Genomic DNA, 23297 nt, shown 5'->3' on the forward strand with positions numbered 1-23297 from the left:
CGAGATCTCACGGTCGCAAAAAAACCGAGCCAGCCCGGTCGACCGTGCTCATATGAAGAGTCCCTAAGAGAAGCTAAATTTATAACCTGCAGCAGCAGTAGTTTTCCTTGAAAACCTTTACAGTAGCTAGTAGGTTAGATAGAGGGATGGGTAACCTGTGACTTTACGAAACCCTGCCGGAAGTGGACGAAACTTGCCGACTTTGAGCGATTGCACAACGTGTCGTCATTTTGCCATGATAGTCTCCGCTGCTCGTACGAACAGTAGATTCAATTGACGCCATTTTTGCTGCGAAAATAACGTGGGTTAAAACATTTGAAGGAGAAAAGCTTTCTTTTAACACTCAGGATGCCGAAAAACAAAGGTTTTCAGTGATCTGATTTCATTTGTCATTAGATATCGTGTTCAAGAGTCTAATAATTGTGTTTTTCGCCAGGAAAGGGAGGTAAAAATCGACGAAGAGGAAAGAATGAAAATGAGTCAGAGAAACGCGAACTCGTGTTCAAAGAGGACGGCCAAGGTGATCTGAAAGTTTTTCCTCCTTACGTACATTTTAGCTTCATAACTTATATAACGTTTCTGTTTGTTCGATTTACTTTCAAAGAATATGCCCAAGTTACCAAGATGTTGGGGAACGGAAGGCTGGAAGCGATGTGTTTCGACGGCAACAAACGACTTTGTCATATTCGTGGAAAACTTCGTAAAAAGGTCTGTTGTAAGACTTGAAAAATCAAAGTGTTTATTTCTTCATGCTTTGTTGTGTTAAAACTCGGATTTCAGTCGTTGTGTCAGACGTTTTATTCTTCTTATACATACACCAGTTCTGTCTTTGTTTTGGTCTTTATATTATAGAAATTTATCAACTTCCTTGAACTCATTTTACACGTACATTTTCGCATTTTATACCATATATACACAAAGTTATTACCAAGTGGCGTTCATAACTTGTATACTCCCGAACGTGCAGTAAATTTCTATTGTTTGTAACGCTAACTGAGCTAAGGGAGTTATCGATCATTATAACCTGATTAAAGTACACTGTTACGTACGTGTGGCTGTTGGATAGAAAAATGTTTTCCATCTGTCCTGTACATATATGGATTGAAACAGGTGTACATTATCTATGCACAGAGATCCTATTCACAATTAGCTATCTAGCAACTTACAGTACCGCTCGAAACCTGACGAAACTACTTGAACTGTTTGGTAATTGAACTTAAGTCAAACTTAATCAAATGATTGGGTTCGATTGAGTTTGGCAATCAAACACAATCGGACCAAAAAATTTGTGTGAGAGTTCAGTTGTGTTCAATTTCCGAACCCAATCGAACTTAATCAAGCATTCTAAACCATCACTCGAAATGGACAAAAATTTTGAAAAGTCTTTTTAAGCATGCAAGAACAACCGAGAATTAGGTGAAATAAACAATGGATTGATGTAGCTTTACTGAAAAATCGTTTATGATCCACTACTAACTATGATCATATAGAGTCACTTTAGCGCAAAGTCACGTAACAAATGGGTCAAGCAATGCTATGAACTGAAACAAAACTGATTTATCATCCTATAGAGTCCTTATAACAAAGTCATGTAGCAAGCCCAGCAATGCAGTGAACTGAAACAAAGCTGATTCAACAGTATAACATTTTGTTGTTGTTGTTGTTGTGCATAATTTCACTGAGTATTTTTTTACAATACAAGACTGCCAATTTGATGGGAACAACCTGTTCTTGGATTATTAAGTCACGTGAGGTAAACTGAGAAGCCTCCACATTCAGCAAAACAGGAGCAATTTTCCTATGTAACTCACATTTTTAATTGAATGTATGCCAACTTCAGCCATCGACCCTAATCAAACTCAATCAAAGTTTGATTGGGTTCCATTGCTCCAATTTTTTGTGAGAGTTTGATTGTGTTCGATTGCTGAACTCAATCGAACCCAATCGTTCGATTAAGTTCAATAGAGTTTGATTATGTGTGATTAATGAAACGTTTGATTTGGTTCGAGTAGTTTCGTCTCGTCGAAACCACGGGTATTGGATCATTTGCATGCGGTGGAACCTCGTCTTTCACCCAATGGTTATTTCAGTTTGCCAGTACCCTTGCTTTTCTTTCTAAGCTGTTTTTTGTGTTAATGTAAATACCTGTAAAAGGATAGATAAAGTGTTGTTGTTGTCTTTGCCAATCGTGATTTCCGCGTTGGGACAAAAGCTCCAACCGCAGCAAAGATAAAAGCAACCGAAAGCTGCGGTGAATTTGACGCGGCAATGCCTGGGTAAAAATACAATAGCAAAGCAACAGAAATAGTTTCAGTCTAATTCTTGCTGTTTACACCACACAGTCAAGAAAGATATTTGAAACCTCCTGATGTAAAGTGCATAATGCTGTAGATAAAAATAACATTGATGGAGACAGCAATGTGTGTGCCATTAGAGTTCAAATTGTGGTTTTATGATTGTTTTAACTTCTTATGCTTACAGTTTACTTGAGGTGTAGAAAACACTAAAATTACTTGCAAACTTTTCTTTACAGGTTTGGATCAATCAAGGAGATTTTATTCTCTTGGGTCTTCGTGACTATCAGGTATGATTGTTATTATTATTATTATTATTATTATTATTATTATTATTATTATTATTATTATTATTATTGAAGCATGCAGTTCAAAAACAATGTACCTGTAAGTGCTGATTTGGCCTTGGCATCCAAATTTCTCTGAATTCCCTCTAATTTTGTATGCATACAGACTGATTCTTGTGCCAGAAACATAGTACAACATTAATTTTTACTTTGTGATTTGTGGGGTCAAATTCGCCCAGCAAGCTTATTTTTTTCTTTATCCCAGCTAAACAGAAGGTTCAGTGAAACAAAAGGTTTTTTTTAATATATTTTCTTGTTCAACAAAAGATCTCCAAAAGATGCCGATCGGAAAACCGAGTTTTTTTGCATACATTATGTCTTGAAAAGGAAGAGCAAACCAGCGAAAAAAATGTAGGGCAATATTTGTTGACCAAAAGGAAGCCCACATGCAAAAATTGAGACAAATCAGGGAAAAAGAAAACGGCCCAACATTTGACATACATTTAAGGCGGTTATGCATCCACCCTTTCAATAAATTGTTATGGGTGTAAGTGATGTTTGGAAAAATCGATAAAACTGATTATACTCTAGTTTGGTTATCCATTGATATCTTGGTCTTGGTGTTCCAAGACCATTTTCTAAATGAGAAGAGGTGCTTAATTTCAGTCCTATGCAGCCAGTTTTGACCAAATCATGTAAAACTCGGCACGATGTAGCCCCTTAAAGTTCATTAATTTATTAGCTAATAATTTTTTTTTTCATTTGCAAATCTGAAGATCGGTGGTTGAACTGACGTGGTTTGTACTGTCATAATATTTATGTCTTTCTCAATGCAGATTCATGCTATGAAAACTGGGCCTTTCTCAAGGCATGACTTCTGCCTTCAAAACTAACAGACTTTGCATTTCACAGATTGTGTTATTTGGAAAGTCACCAAGTTATTGTCTTTAGTTACTTAACACGTAACATAAGCTCATTGAGTTTTAAATGCCAAAAGGAATATTTCCTTTTAGGTCATTAACTAAAGGTGAACTAGTATGACAAATCTAAAAGTTTTAGCTGCGGTCGTCTACTTCAGTGATTGGCAAAGTGTTCTCTCTGTTTATTTGCCTGTTACATTGCTTGGTTGTAGTCCATTGCCTAGTCACTAAATGATAATTATGTTTGTTGAAATCTAAAGGATGGCAAAGCAGACGTCATTTTGCGCTACAATCCCGATGAAGCAAGAAACTTGAAAGCTTATGGTGAATTACCAGAAACAGGTACTTGCTCCAGATTACGATTTTTGCAAACAGCACCGGTGCAGAAATATGTTTTTTAACTATACTTAAGTAAGCAACCAGAATATGTATATTGTCTAAAAATATTTTTAGCCAGCAATCACCATATATGGTGACCCCTCCGCTTTATTTCCTTTTCTCTCCCCTTATTTTTGTATAATCAAAACTTATTAGCACTGCATTCAACTAAAAAGTCCAAAGGATTTGAAACAATGGCCTTTGACACCAAGACTATCATATATGGATAAGTCAGTTTATGAGATCATAAATTGTGGTCACAAAACATCCAGTTTTCCCATACAGTTAATGAACAGAGTCTGAAACGTACAAGAAAGTCACAGATTCACAATAATTATTTATTGATTTTCATCTTGGAGAATTGTGTGAATTTACGAGAGGAAAAGAATCATCTATGGAAAGTGAAGTAACCAACTGTGCCTGAGATAACTTGTTCAGCAAAATCATTGCTTCACCAGAAATTTTGCATCTTGTACAGTCGACTCCCGATAACTCGAACCCTTGCTAACTCTAACCTGGCGCAAACTTGAACCAATTTTCCTTTCCTTTCAGGTCATTTTCTATATAATTTTACCCTCAATAACTCAAACTCCCAAATAACTCGAACCTTTTTCAATTTCCCTTGAAGGTTCGAGTTATGGGGAGTTGACTGTATTTGCATTTATATCATCACACAGGTTAAACAAATCTGGGGTGGGAAGAGGTACATGTGTAAGGGGGTGTATCTGTGCTTGTGGTTTTCTATGTTTAGGGAGGTTAATTGTTTATTCCTTCCTCCTCTTTTACAGTCAAGATCAATGATAATACCGTGTTTGGAAATGAAGGAGAAGAAGATGAAATCCTCTTTGATGATATTTACGAAGATGGTGGAGAAGAAGAAGCCGATATTGATGCGGTATGTTTTTGTCAAGGAGCTGTAAATCACCACGTGACCGTCATGAAATTTTATTACCTTGCTATATTTCCCTCTCGCTAAAGCATATTATTAACAAGGGCTCAACAACAAAGTCAACAAAACAAGAGCCTTTAATGCAAATTCCAATCCCCTGTTTTCCATTGAGAACATAAGGTGCTCCAAGGACTACCAACATAATTTCATTCAACCCCCTCTAAAGGGCATCTCTAGAGATGCCCCTTGGAGGGGTTCAATGAAATTATTTTTGGTAGTCTTCAGAGACTCATGTAACATTTCTTGCTGAATGGGTGATCAGCATAGTAACTATAGTTTGAAAGTAGATCATGCATCCCTAGAATTTGTTGATGGTGGTATGTTATTTTGCACAACAGAAGATGACCACTTCCTGCCCATTAGGAAATAATCTGGATTTTTCAGATTATTTCCCTGGTAGAAAGTGTATGTAGGATCCTGCTTATAAGATCCAAACAGGATCTTGTGGGACCCTAACCAATATTATAAAATAGCCAGGGTCAAGCAAGCACTGTGATTGGTCAAACTGAGTTCTGTATAACTCCACAATGCACGAAGCATAGGTATGGTTTGTGCATTATAATTGTACATATGTACGGAGCACACATCAGATTTTTTTGCCAGTGAAAAATCTGAGAAATTCAGAGACAGAATGCGCTGTCACTCCAGCGATTCGCAAAGAACTGATGTTTCCAGACTTTTAATTAACTTCAACTTGTCTCTCAACACCTTAAAACTTAAACTTGACTTGGAGTTAACTTCTTCAACTTGCTTACGACATGACGAAAAACTAAAACAGTTTGACTTTTTACTTGATTGCGCTGTTGCGTGCCCTGTTGTGATTGTGTCGTGATCGACAAGAGCGCGCGCTATTAAATTACGCGTTATTTTGTGTAAGGAGAAACTTGATGTTGATTCATTAAAATTCGCACTTGTCTGAGGAGTTTCGATTGTTTATATTTTATAAAAGAAATAAAAATCTTGTTCCTCGTGCATTGTTGAGTTATATAAGCACTTGGGAATTTTTAAGAACACGAGAGAAGTGTAGAGAGGCACTCGCCTATGGCTCGTGCCTCTCTGCACTTCTCTCGTGTTCTTAAAAATTCCCGCGTGCTTATATAACTCTACAATGCACTCGGCGCATTTTTTATTTCTTTAATAAAGTGTTCACTGTTCATGTCTTAGTCACAGTGTAATTACATGTAAGATCCCACAGGATGCTATACTTTATCTTGTAGCTTGAGACCTGTACAGTCTAAGTCACATTTGTTGGGGCAGATCTTGTCACCCCGCCCTCTCAATGTTAGTTCACAAGATTGGCTAGCAGAATTACAAGAAAAATTGAGAGGTGGCGGGGGAGGGGGGCTGGGGGGTGGGTTGGGGGGAGCACGGGTTGTGAAGTATTCTTACTTAACATGACTTGGACTGTAGGCCACAGGAAAGTAGGAAAAGGCTGTGCAGATCCTAAAGAATTACTGCCAGTTTAGGTTCCTGGTTAGGATCTTGGGATCCTGTAGGATTTCACAGGATCCTAAAGGATTATTCTCCACCATCATGCAAATGATTGCCTGTTAAGGACGGTGCCTACTAATACAGAGGTGAAGAGTTGCCGAAACATGTCTTTCAAATTTAAAAGTCTTGTTCTCTTCATTAAGATTGTTACAAAATAATTTGCTGCTTTTATGTCCTTTTAATACAGAGGTATTTTTGCACAGTTTATTACTATGTGGAAAAAGCAGATCTTAGCAAGGGCTATTGGAATCCAAAAATAAAATTGAGGGTAACCATGCATTTTTTTTAGGGATAATTAAAAAAAAGCAATAATTCATAAAAGTGCTAAACTACAAAGCAATGTATGGTATTTATTATCAAATTGAAGCTTTATTATCTCTGAAAAATGCATGGCTACCACCAATTTTCTTTTTAAATAACAAGAGCACTTGCTAAGTTCTGCTTTCTCCGCATAGTTTTAAACCACGCAAAAATATCCCTGTATTAGTAGGCACCTCTCCATCATAGGAAACCCAAGTATCACAAGATGCACAGAATGTATGCACAGTAACAAAAGTAGGCACCGTCCTTAAGTTCTGATCTGACCTCTGCTCTCTAGGCTGGAACCCAGTTAATGAGCTAACTAGACAATATTTAAAGTGTGTATGACAGAATTTATTTTTATTTGCTTGATGAAATCTTCATGTTGTTCTTGTATGAAAATTGAAAAAAAAAATTTCCTATCAGTTTTCCTTCCTCTGGTTTCAGATGTGTAAAAACGTGGTTTTCACGTCTGGTTGGGCACAACATTGCGCAAGATGGGAGACGAGGGATAGTACTTTAGGACTGTGATGTCAATACAGGATCGTTAGTTAGCAGTTTCTCTATTCCTCAGTTGTTTTTTGTGTGCAGAGGAAGAAAACTGTGTAGACAACAAAATTTTATGACTACGGTACTCACAATGAAACATCTGTGGAATAGAGAAACCACAAAAGTAGCTTTCCTGTATTGACGTCACAGCTATACTATCTACTACTACAGTCTCCCTTATTTTGCAGTATTGTATTTATAAGGAATTTTTTTTAATTTTCATATAACAACAACAACAAAGAATTGATCTAACAAATAAAAAAATTCTGTTGTATACACTTTAATAATTACCTAATCTTTGTTTTGTGTTCTGTAGATATAAGAAGTGCCAATACAACCAGAAGAATGGAATAAACTGACTCAATACTTTACGTTAGCCTAAGGAAAGATTTTTGCTTTGAGAGCAGTTAATTGTATCATAAAGTGAAACTTTGATAACTGGTGTTGTTATTTTATATAATTATGTGCTTCATATTATTCTATATGACTTCCTTGTGGGCATAACAAAGCATGCTTTCTAGAAGAAGAATTTCAGAGATTTTTCATGTTAGTATGAGTGTTACAGTATGAGAACCATAAAAATATACATGTATCTATAAAATAAAGGCCATTTCCAATTTGGGTTAAGCTTGTTTATCCAAATGTTGGCCAAGTTCCAAAATGATTGATATGAAATAATTGATTTCAAAGCTCATTTCTTATGCAAGAGTGTGCACCTTGCTTTGAAATGCAGGCTAATAGCGACGTGGAGCTGGGCCATGGACTTGTGTTTTGAAAATGAAAGCTTATATTACTTAATATTTTTAAATAGAAATTTCAAGTTAAATATTGTGAGTGTGATTATGAACTGCTGTCCCACTAAACTTTTACCTTGCATCACATAAATTGTAGAGGGAGAAATGCCTCCTATTTTGTTATTGATTAAAAACAGTTCGTCTCCGATAATTGTCTGCTATGTGTGGAAAAGTTGTGAAGACAATCTTTGGTCTGATAGCTCACCCACTATTGTGTTTAGTTTGTATTTTAATCAACATCAATGATAGCCTTCTTTTTGTTGATTGTATGAGTTGTGTCTCAGACAATCATTTGTTATTAGAGCTACATGTATGGGTGTGAGAGGGGTAGACTTAACCAGTTAATTGAGTTCATTTGTGCTAGTTTTATTAAGTTAAATTTACTTTATTTATAAAGCAAAACACAAGCAATGAGAGCTGTGTTACAGGTTGATGATGAAAACAATACTAATTGAAGAAGTGCACAGAATAATGTCTTAACTCTTAAGTAACTTTTCATTTAAGGTCAAATTCTCTTTTCATTTCACAAGTGAATACAAGGCAATTTGGAAGGGGAATCTATAAATTTATGAGAAGTCAGCTGGGGCTCTTTTTGCAGGCACCCCTTCAATAATTATGTTAATGGTATAGCACTTAAGTTGATCTAGTCTCTCAACTAAAGTACCATAGCACTAAAATTAATTAACACACTTTTTGCTGTAGCCTGGACACACACAAGTGAGACAAAGTTTGGAGACGTCTTGCTGATTATTTAACTTAATGATAAGCTCATAAGTAAAGCTAAATATACTGTGGAATATCAAGTTTAATTTTGAAGAGTGTGCGTAACGGAAATTTCAAGATATTTTTGTTGCTGACTTGAGAACAGCCCACAAACATGCCCTTTGGAGGTGTAGTTCAAAGGAAGAAAGAAAAATCTATAATAATATAGGATAATTTTGCAATGTAGGACAGTACAGGAAATTGTTTTTACTACAGATGAATCTTAAAAACTTGAGCTATCAGTTGGATGTCAGCGTGTTTGAGTGTAATCCACTCTTATTAAATGAGGAATGGGGAGGAATGCTTTTGGTATGAGTTAGGAAGAGTTCAGATTGACTGTGGTGGCTATTAGGAAGATTCTGTTGTTAACGACGTGACACATGTAATTGTGAACACTGGTAACTTATTCACACTCTTCAACTGTGGCTTTCAGTTGGTTTTCTGAAAGCTATTTTCCAATTCTGATTGGATGATAGCCAATCTCCATAAAAGTATACAACTTAGTGATAAGTTAAAATAGTGTTCAGATTTATGTGTTGTACTGTAAAGACCACTTTCTGGAAAAGAATGTCCTGTACTACATTTGCTTAATCAAAGTGTAAAATATGTGTAGTTTACTTGCTTTAAGAAGTTAATAAAGAAAATGTTCCACCTTCTGTTGGATTTGAAGTTGGTGTAATTTCCCAAAACATTATCAAGTAAAGAATGCAACAGAAAAGATAATTTATACATAAAGTAAAGGTGTGAAATAGAATAAATTAAATCAAGACTAAAAATAACTGTACGGTATTCATTCAGAGAGGGGTTATAAAATGAGAGTTTTGCCCGTTAGACAAATCGTTTCACGTGAATGGAGTCTGACTGGGTGTTTAGGCTCGGTTTCTTCTTGCGGATCCAAAGCATTTCAAAGATTAAGCAATCAAGTTTTCCCTTTCTTCAAGTTTGCCTGAGAGCTTACCATTGAATTGAAAAAGCTGGTCCTTTGTTGCTACTGACAGCAAACACCGGTCTTCTCCTTCACCATCAGAGTCATGTTGATAACTGCTACAAAAGGTCCCTAGTCAAGACAATTTTAAACCGTGCTTTTCACTTGTCGTTGACCTGGGATCTATTTACAACAGAATGTGAACGCCTCAAACTCAAGTACCCAGATTCTCTTATCAACTCTACCATCGCCCACTTAGTTACTTCTGTGACGTCGTGAGACCCGCTACTGATGCCTCAAATTGAAAACATCCATCGGATAGTCTTACCATTCAAAGACCAGAGGTCAGCTTGGAAACCCCTCCTTTCCTATAGTTCTTGAGTCACACTTGTAAACTGGACTAAATTTTGCTTTCCTTTTTTCAAGCCAAAATAGCAAAAGCCTTTGCTTTACTGTAACTTAAGACACCAGCTAATTGTTTGAACATGTACAAATTAAGGGCAAATGGTGATGACAGTGATTTCCATGTAAGGCAAAACTGCACCCCATTGCAATGCTCACACTTCATGTAATATATGCAACACGAGGTGTGTTTCATCAGATATCCAAACACTGAGTTGTGAAATAGGTTGAAAAAACGAGGCCCAGCCATTTTTTTTAAAACGACTTTGAGCTGTTTGGATTTCTGATAAAACACACTTTCGAGTGGTTAATATAGCTTCTTAAAATAAAAATAATTTTTGATCAGTAATTCTTGGGGAAATTCAAGGCCAAAGTTGGCAAAATTTTATGGTAATTAGGAACGTGATCCAAACCACGGTCACAGTAGGGATTTTCTTTGTTTTCCCTTGATGAATGATGAATTATTAATGAGTTTGAAAAACTACCGTACAAGCCTTATGGCATAAACTTTATTTATGTTTTGCAGCAAATTTATCCACAAACTGTTTAGTTAATTTTAGATAAAAGTCGGGAGAGTTGGGACTATAATCCTTGTAAACTTGTCCAGGCAAAGACTTTGGAACAGCCTTCTCTATCTGTGTTCCTTCATGCCACTCGTTAAACGAGGTAATTGATATGATATGTGAATTAGTTTGCAAAGCAGCTTTCCAACTATTTCTGTAGTACTCTCCATTCTTTCTCAGTCTCGTGTTTTCGCCATTCCATGGCCGTACCTGTGTGTCAATGTATCCTGGCCCCACACTTGGAATAAATAAACTGTTTGACTGTTTGGCAACATTGTCCAGCTGAGGCCAAAATCTCCAAGTTGATCCATAGGTGAATTTATCAGTGGCAAAGTATGTGTAGAAACCGTCAAATCCACCCACATCCAGATACTTTCGGTGGTTCATTTCAACCATCAGCGCAATAAATATGCAGTCATAGGGCGTGTTACGCACTGAATGTGATCCCTCGGGTCTCATCAACTGTACCCAAGCTTCTGCTGGGGTTTGATAGGAGTCATAAATATACAGCATCGGCAGTTGTCTGCCGTCAACTGTCTTGTATTTATAAAATGCCTCGTGTTTACTGTATGTGTCTATAATGTATTTCACATCATCATGGACCGTTTGGTCATCTCTTCCTTTGTAAGGTTCAATATGCAAGGTGACTTTGAGTTTGTACTTAGCTGCGACATCTAAAAGGGTAGGAACTATTGCATCACTGGGGATTCCCTCGTTGTCTGCTTTTCCAGGGGGGTACCATGAGAAAACAATCACCCCCACCCCGGCAATTCTCATTTGCCTCATGTGGTCATCAAGGACCTTGGGATCTCTGGAGCTATAGGGACCTAGCTGTGGATAAAAATTGGCTCCAATATCATCTGGAGGCGAGTGATGTCCTTGGTCATAAAGCCTAGCTACCTCAGGGTTCCAGTGGGGAAGACGACGGTGATTCCAGTGAACGTATTTTCCATCGTGTTCAGGATTTCCGTACCATGCGTAGTAAAAAATATGAACGCTGTAGTTTGGTTCTGGTAATGAAAAATCCTCATTGTTAGATTTTCTCTGTATTGTAACGAGAACGTCTTCGGCTGGAATCTTCTTGTTGGTTTCTTTGTCAGTTGAGTTTTGCTTTTTCTTTTCTTCTCGGCTTGCAACCTGAAAACCATGGAACCTTTTTATGATTTCTTCGCGTTCTTCTTTGCTGAATACCCTCGGCTTTAGCTCTTTGTTTTTCTCTGAAGATGAAATGACCCTCAACGTGGCAAGACATCCCAGTACAAACAGAGCCAAGACAGCGAAATAAAGAATCCGGCGTTTTCTCAGGACGCGAAGGGGAAACATTTTTGGCCAGTTTTCTGTGAAACTTTCAGACGCCCAGTATAAGAATGTCGGCTAACTCCTTGCACAAAACCATAAATATACAAAAAAGGTAAAACTAGAAACCATTAGCCGTTAAAATCAGACTGAATGGTGATTACTGAATGGTTCGTCCATTTTGGAAAATCCGAGCCTCGAATTGACAAGTCAGCAGACACCACCGATAGCGCAGGATCCTTGGGTTTCAAGATGGCGGCTCACAGGAAGGGAAAATGTTGTTGTTTCACTGAGAGTTTTACATTGGAAAAATGTCCACCTAATATACCACTTCCGTAGAACCGAATCGCTGTTGATTGTATAGAGTCATCATGGATTTAAAACCAAAAGTAACATGTAAGTTCTCCCTCAAGTTTAATATAGTTTCTGAACTTTGATCCGATCATCTCCTCCTCTCCGTCCAGGGACCAACTTTTCATACGTCAAAAATTATCCATCCAGTTAAAATATCCAGTAATGGGTTTGCTAAAAACAGGGCTATGTTCTTTGGGGTGGTATGTGGTTGGCCCTTGGACTGGATGGCGGATTGCCACAGCTGTAATGCGAACCCCACAAATATTTGTTTGGCACACCCTTTGAACAACAAAGTCATCAATATCCCCCAAAGAAAAATTTGTCATCTTTAGCAGGGAAGGGGTGCGAATGAAACATGAAACACCCCTACTGGGTGCAGCCCAAGTTCTAAAGTTCTTTAAAGATTGCAAAGCATGACCAGAAGATTTGCTAAGAGAAAATTGTTGGGGATGCACAATCTGCGAGCCAGCGAGGCATGCGAGGCAGACGTGTGAGGCACTCAGGTTAGCCTAAAAAACACTCCGGTTAGCCTAAAAAACACTCCGGTTAGCTTAAATAGCTCCCTGGTTAGCTTAACGGTTAGCAGTTTATGTTGGGGTTGTTCATGCCTCGCATGCCTCGCACGTCTCCCTCGCATACCTTGCATGCCTTGCTGGCTCGCATATTGTATACACTCTTCAAGCACCTGTTATTGGTCAGTCTGTTTTTGAGCATTCATTGCAACGTTATTGTGGTGAACTGAGACCATTTTTCCCAAATTTTTTTTGCTAACTGATTAGTTTAGAAGTTGAATTTTGTAAACCAGTATTATAATCAATGGCATCAATATAACTTTCAGGCTTTGGTGATAAGGATGTTTATAATAAACTTAACATAGAACTTGAAAGGAGGCTACCTCTGGAATATACAGAGTGGAGAAGGTAAGTAATAATAATAATTTCATCAAGAAAATTAACGATAATATAACAGCATGACGTTTCAACGACTTCATATCGTCATTGTCAAATGAGTAAAATGGAAATAACGGAAAGGCATATTTATAGGTATTGAAAGTGAGAAAATAAATTTGCATGAAAGCATTCATGTAAAGTCAAAGAGTTTCGCGCAAATGGAATCCGCTTGTGTGTTCAGTTTCGGTCTTTTGCTCTTGATCCTTGATCCAGTAGAAGGCAAGTGAGAAGTAGTGCTAGACTTTTCCTCTTCAAGAGGCAAGAGATGGTTGAATTTTCTTGACATTTACTGTCATGGATAAATAATGCCCTGAAAATTTATGAGGCAGTTAATTGGTGTTAAAAACCTTGGGGTGGGGAGCTCTCATATAAAAATGACAGACATTTTAAAATATCATCAGCATGTTTTGAAAAATAGCCTTAAAAGGAAAATTCTGTGTCCACATTGCTTAAATTCATTTTCACCATACCGAATCAGTTGACTGACAAATAGTTACGATAACTGTCACTTTTTAAGCTCCATACCCTAAGAGACACTGAAATGAATCAATAAGTTGAAAATGAAAGATGAGAACTGTCCACACCTCCAAGCACATTCACCAATGGAAAATAATATTATTATTTAAAAAGTCATCATTAACCATCACGGTATTTCAGAATTCAGTGGCCAGCACTGTATTTCTCAGTTGTATGCTTATTATTTTCCATTGCAGATCCTTTGGCAGACCCCCTAAGACTGTCAAATTGAAAGCAACGTTTGTGCATTTGTCTCAGGACATGCTAGTTGATATCAGTAACATAGAGAAATTTCCGTCTGCATCAAGCCTTCACAGACAACCATTCTTCCACATTTACTGGACGGACTGTCAGGTAAGGACAGCTGTCATGACAGTATGTTAAATGTGTGCTGGACAGTGTCATTATGAAATTTTGTCCATCGAAACATGTTGATTGAAGATGTAAATAAGGTTTATTTTGGCTTTCCACCAAGCGTTTTGGCCGACAAGTTTCAATGGGCACAATTTTGTAATGTTTCTGGAACATCTGGCAGTGGTTCTCTGACGATGAATCTGAAGGTCTTTCAAAAACAACAATATTTACTGGTCTTAAGCTTTCATTTAAAAGCAAAAAATCTTGGTCTTGCACTTTAAAAAAGGGAAAATGTCTTGGGCTCTGAGAAAAAACAGTTTTTACCATTTAAGTCACAAAGATTGTCTTGAATTAACCATTTTCTACCCCTCTGTCTGAAATATGTTGATCAGGCAGAAGCCTGCATGACAGACAAGACACAAGCGTCTTGGGCTTCGTGATGGATGTCCTGCACTTCATACTCAGCTAAATAAACACCTGTTATGTATGCTAATGTAGCAATGAAGTTCCATTTTGGTGGACATCAATCAAAGGAAAGCCATTGAAATATTATTTTGAATTCTGACAATATTTCAAGGCAACAGAACCAAGAAAAATCATATGACAGTTTATCCACTAGCAGATGGTAAAATTTGATTTCCAAGCCAGTTTATCTAAAAGAAAGGGCATCGTTTAGAGGATACCTTTTTTTTGAATGAATAATTTTAAGTCACTGTGCACACGTGATAATTTGCAAAATCAGCGATGAGTGTGAGTTAGCAAATTATCATGTGCAGTGAAATTTAAAAGTTTTGATTCAAGAATACATGTACCTTTTCTTTTCACTTGATCTGGCTCAGAAATCAATTTAAACAAAGTTTTACCTTCTCTTAGTAAGGTAAAATTCTTAGTTTTAATGGTTTTTCATTGATTGATGTCCTCCAAAGCACAACTTTGTCCAATTCTTTTGAAGGCAGTAGGTTGCATGTTTTAGGTAACCGCTATTAATAATGATTCATATGTGTCATTTTGATAATTTTTTTATTTACTTTAAGTAATTTTAATGAACTTCCTGGGATTTTTAATAGGCTTTGTGGAAGTTTTAATAATAGTATGATTTTCTGTTTGTAATATTGATCTTCTAAATATATATGTGAAAACTAGCTAGAACTTAAGGCACTAATTAAGTGCACATGATTCAGGAAATGTGATCTTCCATGGGAAAACGTACAGTAACAATAATCCATTAAACATTAGAAAACTGACAGATAGTTAATGGATAGCTGATGGCTTTCAAGTCTAACGTTTGGTCCTAATGTCCTGACACTTGTTACTAAGGTGGCTCATAAGTTATTGCTAACAGATCACCAATTGAAAGTGTTTAAATGGTTGCATATTCCGTTCTAGCTAAGGAATCACTTAACAGGGCTGTCAACCTCGTACATCTTCAAATATGGAGAACAAGACTTCCCTGGCAAAGCGCCTTACAGAGGCGTCGCATCAAGGCCATATTCACGGGTTCAGTGGGGGGGGGGGGATGACGTACATTCAACGGTACCAGAAACAACTCTACATATTTCACATTTTCTTGTCAGAGACTAGAGTCTACAACAAATAGCAAACTTCGTCAATTATCCGCGAGATTACAGACATAAATCTGGAGACCAGAAGAAACGACTTAAAATCTGGAGATTACACACATAAATCTGGAGACCGGGAGATACGGTTCAAATTCTGGAGACTCCCGGATTATCTGGGAGAGTTGACAGCCCTGCTTAAGCCATTAAGCAGTAAAAATGAATAAATTTATCTTTTATTTTTTATTTACACAGGATCCCGAAGAGTTCAAAAGTAAAGTGAAAGATCACATCACAGACTGGATGAGAAAGTTACGAGACAGGAACATTGTTGATTGGATGATTATTCAGGTCATATCTCAAGATTCACTGAGGGGAAACAAACCCAAGATTCCAATTCCCCGCAGTTCAGTATTTGACAAAATCAAGAGTGACTTTGGTGGCAAGAATAGCGATAGGTACTTGCAGTTACTGATTAGAATATTAAATGTATATGGTAGAATCTTGATGACTCAAACTATCAGTGGAAACCAAAAACTATTTGAGTTTAACGTAATAGAAGTTTGATTAGACTTTCTCAAAGTCTGTTTTCATGGGAGTCCAGTCAGTCTCCTCGGTGACTATGCCACCCGTTGGTCACTCTTTTCTTTGCATGAGAAGAGGAGTTGAGGGAGCTGACTTGAGGCAAGTCTAAAGTTTGAGTTGTCGGGTGATCTTGTTGTACATTGTGGGCAGCTTGAATGTGTTTTTGGTTGGAACATTGGATTTCTGTCATTTGATATCGATAATTATTGTGACAGTGGTCAAATTCAATTAGCAATCTAGTTCATTGCCAGCCTTCCTACTCAACCAATGAATGAAAATAAACAGGTCAGATCGTAACATAAATCAACACAGCTGGGTTGATCAAAAGCTGATTAATGCTAATCCCCGATTAAAAATTAACTGAGGTTTTCATATCGCTTATTAAAAATGTGGTAAGAAGCTAGTGGTAAGAAAAAATCTCAGTCAAAACTGAGGAAACAAATCTTTTTAAAGAGTCTTCATTGATTAGTTATTAAACTTGAATCAAAGTTCTCGTTAACCCAGGGTAAGCTTAATCAGGTTTTGAACAACTGGGCCCACGTGATTAAACTGAAATGCCATTTGGTAAAGTATTTATTGCCTATTAAGAGAGGTCTTGAACTCTTTGTGCTTAGAAGCTTTTAAGTTACTGTTATTTGTGTTTTCTTTTTCTCACTATAATGTCTTTTTGACACCTGAGTGCTGGGATCAAATTTTAAAGAGATAGTTCATTATATATGTATGTAGCCATCTTGGGGTCTTGTAATGATGTCTTGTCAAATTTGAGATTTGCCATCCAATCCTTGGGTCTGAATGTACATGTAGGTATTTATCTTTGTCACTATTTTGGCCATTTCAGGATTATCCAGTTGTGGGAACCCTTCAAGGAGAATCAGTTAACTCGATCTGTTGAGTCTTGGCAGAACCTGGTCACCAAACTGCGTCAGTTGTTGTTGCTTTCATTCAATCGTCATTTAGGAAAGTTTGAAGATCAAGTTAGGGCACTGAGGGAGAAACGAACTGAACCGCGCTGGAGTTTCATCACATATTTTTTGCTACATGTGAGTTTATTACTGCTGTGGTCAATTGTTTTTGGTTTGAAATCTTTCAATTCAGTTTGATTTGTTGTTCTTTTTTTTTTTCTTGATTCCAGTCTCTTGTACATAGTGTTTCTTTACTATTGCTATCCAGGCATGGAATAATATTAATATTTTATTTGTTGTATTCAACAACGATGACCAATGATGCTTTCAAAACAAACAAAAAAATTGTGTAATGTACATAGTGGGGGTAGACCACCCTGCTAGATAGGGTTAAAGGGACAATATCACGCTATTTTTAGTAACTCATTGAAAATTAAAAAGACGCTATTTGGTTGATAGCAGCCAAGATATAATGACCAAAATTCCATTAAAAGACCCTTAGAGTGCAAAGAAACTAGCTACAAATATTTTCGCCGGTAGATGACTGAAATAAAAATGGGTTCAAATTTGACAATGTTGGGCTGACGTTTTCAATTTTTGCTGTCGTAATGCTTTAAAAATCGGTTATACTATATTTTGGTTCAACCTTTCGTGTCAGTAGAATCACTATTAATATTTCCTAAAATTAGCGATTTAGAAATTAATTAACACAATGTTCAAAGCTTAAATTTAGTGAATTTTTCCCCAAAATCATGGTATCTCCCATGATACTGCCCCTTTAAACTAAGAGTGCTTTCCATTTGCCAGAACTGGCTGGCCAGACCGGCCAATCTGCATTTATCAAACGTGTCGTTTTGAAGGGATGGTGTTGAAAAATCTTTAATAGTAATCACTGCAAAACTGGTATGTGCTATTTTGAAGAAATTCAAAGCACTATCTGAATAAAACTTATTGTTCAAGCTGGTACATTCTGTTTGCGAACTGACTGGCCAGTTCTGACAAAATGGAAAGTGCCGTAAGACTCATCTTTTCACCTTGAATTAGTCTCCTTCGCGGCCGCTCGGGCTGGAGTCACGCAACACTCCCATGCAATCTAAATGAACCCATTATGTAAGAAAAGGTGTTGTTTATTCCAGGAAGAGTTATCCTTTGTGTTTGAGATGCTTGGTCTGTTTGAGGAAGCTCGTATTCAGTATCTTGAGATTGATGCTGTACTCACTCAACTGGTTATCAACTCAAACGCTGGAGGTAAGCTTAAGCGAAGTCAATCTTTTTTTCTGTTATGTAGTTATAATAATCACTTTATTTACCCTCAGGTTCATTAGGCTGGTTAGGCTTCTAGTGACGATTGAATTGGAATTCAGGAATTTGGTTTGAGAGGAGAGGGGAAAACCCGAAGAACCCAGAGAAAACTTCTCAGAGCAAGGACAAGAACCAAAAACAAACTCAACCCACTTAAAGGGATACTGTCACGGCGATTTTGCTATATTTTCGTCAAAATGGCTCAAATATTTGACAAAGAACCTTTTTTTCGAACATGAAATTGCTGTTAGAGCACCGAGAAGGAAATATCAAGGTATTTATCTGGGGAAGAACAAACTTTAAGCAGTTTTTTGACGACTTCTCTACAATACACAGGAGGAACTTGAAAAAACTGGCCAGTTTTTTCAAGTTGCAATCCATTTCCATCCTAGCCATCCCCAGCAAAAGATAATTAATACTAGTTTCTGTGCATTATTAGGGTTATTGTTAACAAAACTGAACCATTATTTTGATGATTCCATCGATTCAAATATGTTTTTGGCTATTCAAAGTGACACAAATAATCAGTGACACTGCCCCTTTAAAACGCAGAGTCTGGGAATCAAACGCAGGTCACATTGGTCAGAGGCGAGTGCTGTGGTACATGTATATTGTAGCAATAATTGCTATTTATACTTAGTTATATAAGTGATGCACCTGTCTTGGTTGGTGCTAAAATTAAAATCTTGTGGTCTTTCAACACATAAGCAACGTTTGTGGTTTGCATCAAAGGCCAAGCATTGGGCAAATTCCCAAGGTGGTGGGGAGGGGGGGGGGGGGGGGTATCCTTCCTTGTATAAGCCAAACAGATATGTGCTAGTTTAGTTTTGGTCTGAAGTCTGTTAATAGGACGGTATGAATAAAAAGAACGTCATAAAGTCATGCCAAAGTTAAATCAAAGTTTTTTGACTTACACTGTGAAATTCAGAAGTACAGGTGTGGAAGCATTTTCCATGTTTCCACTGATTTACTATGTTGTTTTAATCTTTTTTGTTTGTCAGAACCCCTAGACTGCATCAATGTCTTCATGCGTGACTGTAAATGCTGTGATGGAGTCTCATTGGCCAAGGGACCTCAAGAATTTTTACGTCAACTGATTAAGACCCAAGAAGCAAACTACATTGACCTGAGAAATTATCTGTTTTCCCGGCAATGTAACCTCCTTTTGAAATTGAATCGTCCATCGGAGATTGCTGAGCGGACGCTGGAGTTCCTACACCACCTTATTCGTGAGCTGGCCATGGATACACTGAAGGTGTGTGTCATTTAACAAGTCGTAAAGTGCAGTCCAGCCCTTTAACCCCAAATATCAATTGAAAGAACAAATTCTCCTATCTTGTCCCCATACTTTTCTTATAAAAGTACTTGGGAAACATTATTAAAGGATCAAGAAAATTCAACTTGGATGATCATATCCTAAATTCTCGTGACCTCAGGGGTTGACTAAGCATTGTTATTACAAGGAGAACTTTGCTGCTGATCACTGTTAGGGCTTGAAGGGTTAAAGTGTTTAGTGTCCATGAACAAACTGATTTGACCTGTGAAGGTTCTGATCACTGTCCAGAGGGTCAGACCTACATAATTGTAAAGATAAAGATCATACAATCAAACCAATAAAAAGTGCAGCATTAGTGGATTAAAGACCTGTAATAACCTCTTAAAACAAGTAACTAAGGTAGTGCTACTCATTCACTGCATGGGCGGGAAGTCAGTTGCAGAACATTGGACCACCACCCCCAGGGGGGTACTTGGGTATAAACGTGACGGGGGGGGGGGGGGGTCCGACGGAGCTTAATATTTTGCACTCAAAAAAATACATGGACCTTATATTGTGCACCCAAAAAAATACAAGACTGGAAATTTTAGACCCAAAAAAATACATGACTTTTATACCCTAAAAATGCAATCTTAGGAACAGTATACATACTGCCTTTCTGCCTTTCGGATCTTGCGGGAACTTTGGCTTGAATTGCGTAAGAACTATTAGCCTGGCAGAAATTCATACCCAAAAAAAATACGCGCAGATTTTTCAGACCCAAAAAATACATGGTTAAATCTTCAACCCCAAAAAATACAGGAGTTGAAAATTTCGAACCCAAAAAAATATGTCGGACCCCCCGTCACGTTTATATCCGAGTATTCCCCCTGGGCCACCACCTCTGTCCTAGGATGCCCTGCACCTTCTGTTCTTTGCTTGACTAACTGTCATTAAGTGTGTATGGGGTATGGTTGGGGTGGTTTCAAACCGAAAAAATAATGTTTTATGGGAAGAGGGGTGTATGCTTGGATGTTACTTGATTTTAGTTTGGTATGAGGGCCTTGCTTTTCTTAGTATACTGAAATTTCTTGTGGGTGTTAATTGATTTGTTTTTTGAGTCATTCATTTAGTTCATTTAGGACAGTGTGATCTCAAATTACAAGATACAACTAATTTTGTGCAACGTAATTAGGAAGTAAACCTAAAAATGTAACTTGTTAACCCACAAAGAACCAATGAGGTCCTAGAGCTTGTGGTGCCCATGCGTTCAGTTCTAGGTGCGGCAAATTGGAACTTGAAAGGGTTGGGTAACCAGTGGTCTGTAAACTGTTGCATTTTTTTTATAGATCTCTTTGCCACATGGTGGAGCTGCCTGTTCAGTCTTCTTAACATGTCTGGAGGTATTGAAAGCCTGCGAGAATCAAAGCAGGGAAAATGAAATGGCCTATAGTCTGCACTTTGCTCTTCTTTACCAGTATGCTAGGCAAAAGGTATTAATTAACGTCATTTCACTTTATACTATTTAATATAATATTTCACTTTACAGTGTTCCAGATAAGAAACCATCTGGAGTAAAAACTCATTGAAGCTGGGTTTTGATGAAATGGAAATGTGTAAATATTTGGCAAGTCCCACATCTCTGTAAAAATGTTAAGAAAGCTTTTATATTTTTGGTGACAATGGTTCCTATTTGCTGAAACATCTTTAATGCAAAAACTGAAATTGGCAAAGTGAACTCACTAAAGGCACCTCGAAGAAGTGGTAGCAAAGGGTTTTTTTTCAATGAAAATGGTTCCTATTTGTTGCAACATTTAATTTGTAAATACTGAAGTTGACCAAATTAACTTACGAAAGTCACCTGCAAGAAGTGGCCAGACTGTGACTGTCACAAAAATATTAATCAGCATATACAGTGGAAGATGCAAAAAGTGCAATGTTCAAGTAATGGCTGATGTAAAACTTGCCTGAATTTTGGAACACAACACATCTAGTCATTTTTTACAATTTGTGCATTTTTTTTAATCCTTGTATTTTAAATTGGTATTTAGGCTTGGCATTACTACCTAAAATTGTTTTATGATACACTGAAGAGACAACTGAAATTTCTCATCCATTTCTCATCCATCTTTAGGGCTTAGTATTAGTTAAACTATTTTAGCCCTTTCTCTGTTATATTTGTACTATTTTTCTCAATTGTATCATGTGGAGATGAGGAGATGAATAAAGATTGAATAATATCAAAGATACAGTATTTTGAGCGATTGTGCAGTTCCAGAAAATATCCCTACTCCCCCATAAAAGGTCTTCTTGTTTGCAGCCTCTTTACTGCCAGGAAGTTTTAGTTTAGGCTCATACTTTTCTTCTAAAATTTTGGCTTCTAAGAACCCCCTCCGTCTAGGAATTTCCAATGACCTTCCATGGAGTGGGTATGGATTTTTTCTTGAACTGCACTTTTTTGGTAAATATAATGTTTTAGGATGGTGATGTAAAACCTAAATAAATGAAGTTACTTGAATCTCTGTAAGATAAGATGCTTGTAAACCTTTTCAGTCGCTTAAAGCGACTGAACACCCAGTCATGTTTGATTAGTTACTAGCTTTTATTATTCCACTATTATGTCATTTCACCAAATAAGGTCAAGAGAACGCGCAAAATATGAGACCGTAATACACTGTAGTGTCCCGGTTTGACCGGTTTACAACAGAGTGAATACGGACGGAAAAGGCAGAAAAAAGGAGCAACAATGTCCGGACTGGACGAAGAATAGTTTTTGAAACGATGCAGACTCGAAAACAAGTTTCACTTGTCATTTATCTTTTCATTTTATCTAATCAAATTAAAGACATTTAACTGGCTTTCTGTGTTGTTTACATCATTCGTACGCGCCATATACCGATGGACAGTTGATGCCGGGTGCATTTGAAAACTGTTACCAAAACAGAGAAGCCAAAATAACAAAATCTTTTTGTAGTGGAATAATAAATCTCTTATTCGATGGTTTTACATATAATACTCGCGGACATTTTGCTCATTGCTCGTATTTTTCCTCGCCCCTTCGGGGCTCGGAAAAATACTACGCAACTCGCAAAATATCCGCGCGTATTATATGTAAAACCATCGAATAAGATATATTTAATTAGTTAGTTCATTTGGTACATGTCGGTGTGACTGTTTTTCAGTTGGATGAGTTGGGTGCCCTGTGCGGTTTGATGCCTGATGTGACTCCATCTGAAACTGAGTTACAGACTGTGTGCTTGCTACTGAACAGCATTGGAAAAACACAAGGGGAAGGTATGCTAAACTTGTTTCTTGTTAGAAGTATTTGAAAAGAAAAACTTCAATCTGTGACTTTGTTGTCATCATTAGGGTGATCACAAGCTCATAAACTAAATTCAAGTTACCACAATCCAGTAACACATTTTGAAACTAACCTGTGTTCCAGTTGAAAATGTTGTGAAAATAATCTACTGAAATGCGGCTTAGTTTAAGTTAAGTTATATCAGTCTAAGCATTTATTAACTGATACTCGTCGTCTGCTGTTTTGCAGGTCAAATCTCAACAACCATCCTCACACATACAAAATTAGCTTCTTTTAATTTATCCAAAGTAT

General features: G+C 37.2%; 3 protein-coding genes across 3 annotated transcripts in view; 2 read left to right on the plus strand and 1 right to left on the minus strand.

Moving 5' to 3' along the window:
• Positions 1 to 225: 225 nt before the first annotated feature.
• LOC146483551 (eukaryotic translation initiation factor 1A, X-chromosomal-like) lies at positions 226 to 9380 on the plus strand. Its single transcript, XM_085105727.1, has 7 exons — positions 226 to 364; positions 437 to 520; positions 605 to 708; positions 2534 to 2584; positions 3762 to 3843; positions 4668 to 4774; positions 7485 to 9380. The coding sequence occupies exons 1-7, from the start codon at positions 349 to 351 to the stop codon at positions 7488 to 7490; spliced, it is 450 nt and encodes a 149-aa protein (XP_084961853.1). The 5' UTR covers positions 226 to 348; the 3' UTR covers positions 7491 to 9380.
• Positions 9381 to 10540: 1160 nt separating this feature from the next.
• On the minus strand, positions 10541 to 12104 carry LOC146483552 (glycoprotein endo-alpha-1,2-mannosidase-like). The gene has a single exon (XM_085105726.1). The coding sequence runs from the start codon at positions 11935 to 11937 to the stop codon at positions 10561 to 10563; it is 1377 nt and encodes a 458-aa protein (XP_084961852.1). The 5' UTR covers positions 11938 to 12104; the 3' UTR covers positions 10541 to 10560.
• Positions 12105 to 12149: 45 nt separating this feature from the next.
• LOC146483553 (trafficking protein particle complex subunit 10-like) overlaps positions 12150 to 23297 on the plus strand; it is a 33184-nt gene continuing 22036 nt past the window's right edge. Inside the window, exons 1-9 of the mRNA XM_085105725.1 lie at positions 12150 to 12306; positions 13103 to 13184; positions 13928 to 14084; positions 15896 to 16098; positions 17064 to 17265; positions 18264 to 18375; positions 19431 to 19684; positions 21034 to 21177; positions 22867 to 22978. Coding sequence (XP_084961851.1) covers positions 12282 to 12306; positions 13103 to 13184; positions 13928 to 14084; positions 15896 to 16098; positions 17064 to 17265; positions 18264 to 18375; positions 19431 to 19684; positions 21034 to 21177; positions 22867 to 22978 — 1291 coding nt within the window. The 5' untranslated portion in view covers positions 12150 to 12281. The remainder of the gene's footprint in view (positions 12307 to 13102; positions 13185 to 13927; positions 14085 to 15895; positions 16099 to 17063; positions 17266 to 18263; positions 18376 to 19430; positions 19685 to 21033; positions 21178 to 22866; positions 22979 to 23297) is intronic.

Source organism: Pavona decussata, unplaced genomic scaffold, assembly GCF_977016875.1.
Source record: "Pavona decussata unplaced genomic scaffold, jaPavDecu1.1 SCAFFOLD_38, whole genome shotgun sequence".
NCBI classification, from domain to species: domain Eukaryota; kingdom Metazoa; phylum Cnidaria; class Anthozoa; order Scleractinia; family Agariciidae; genus Pavona; species Pavona decussata.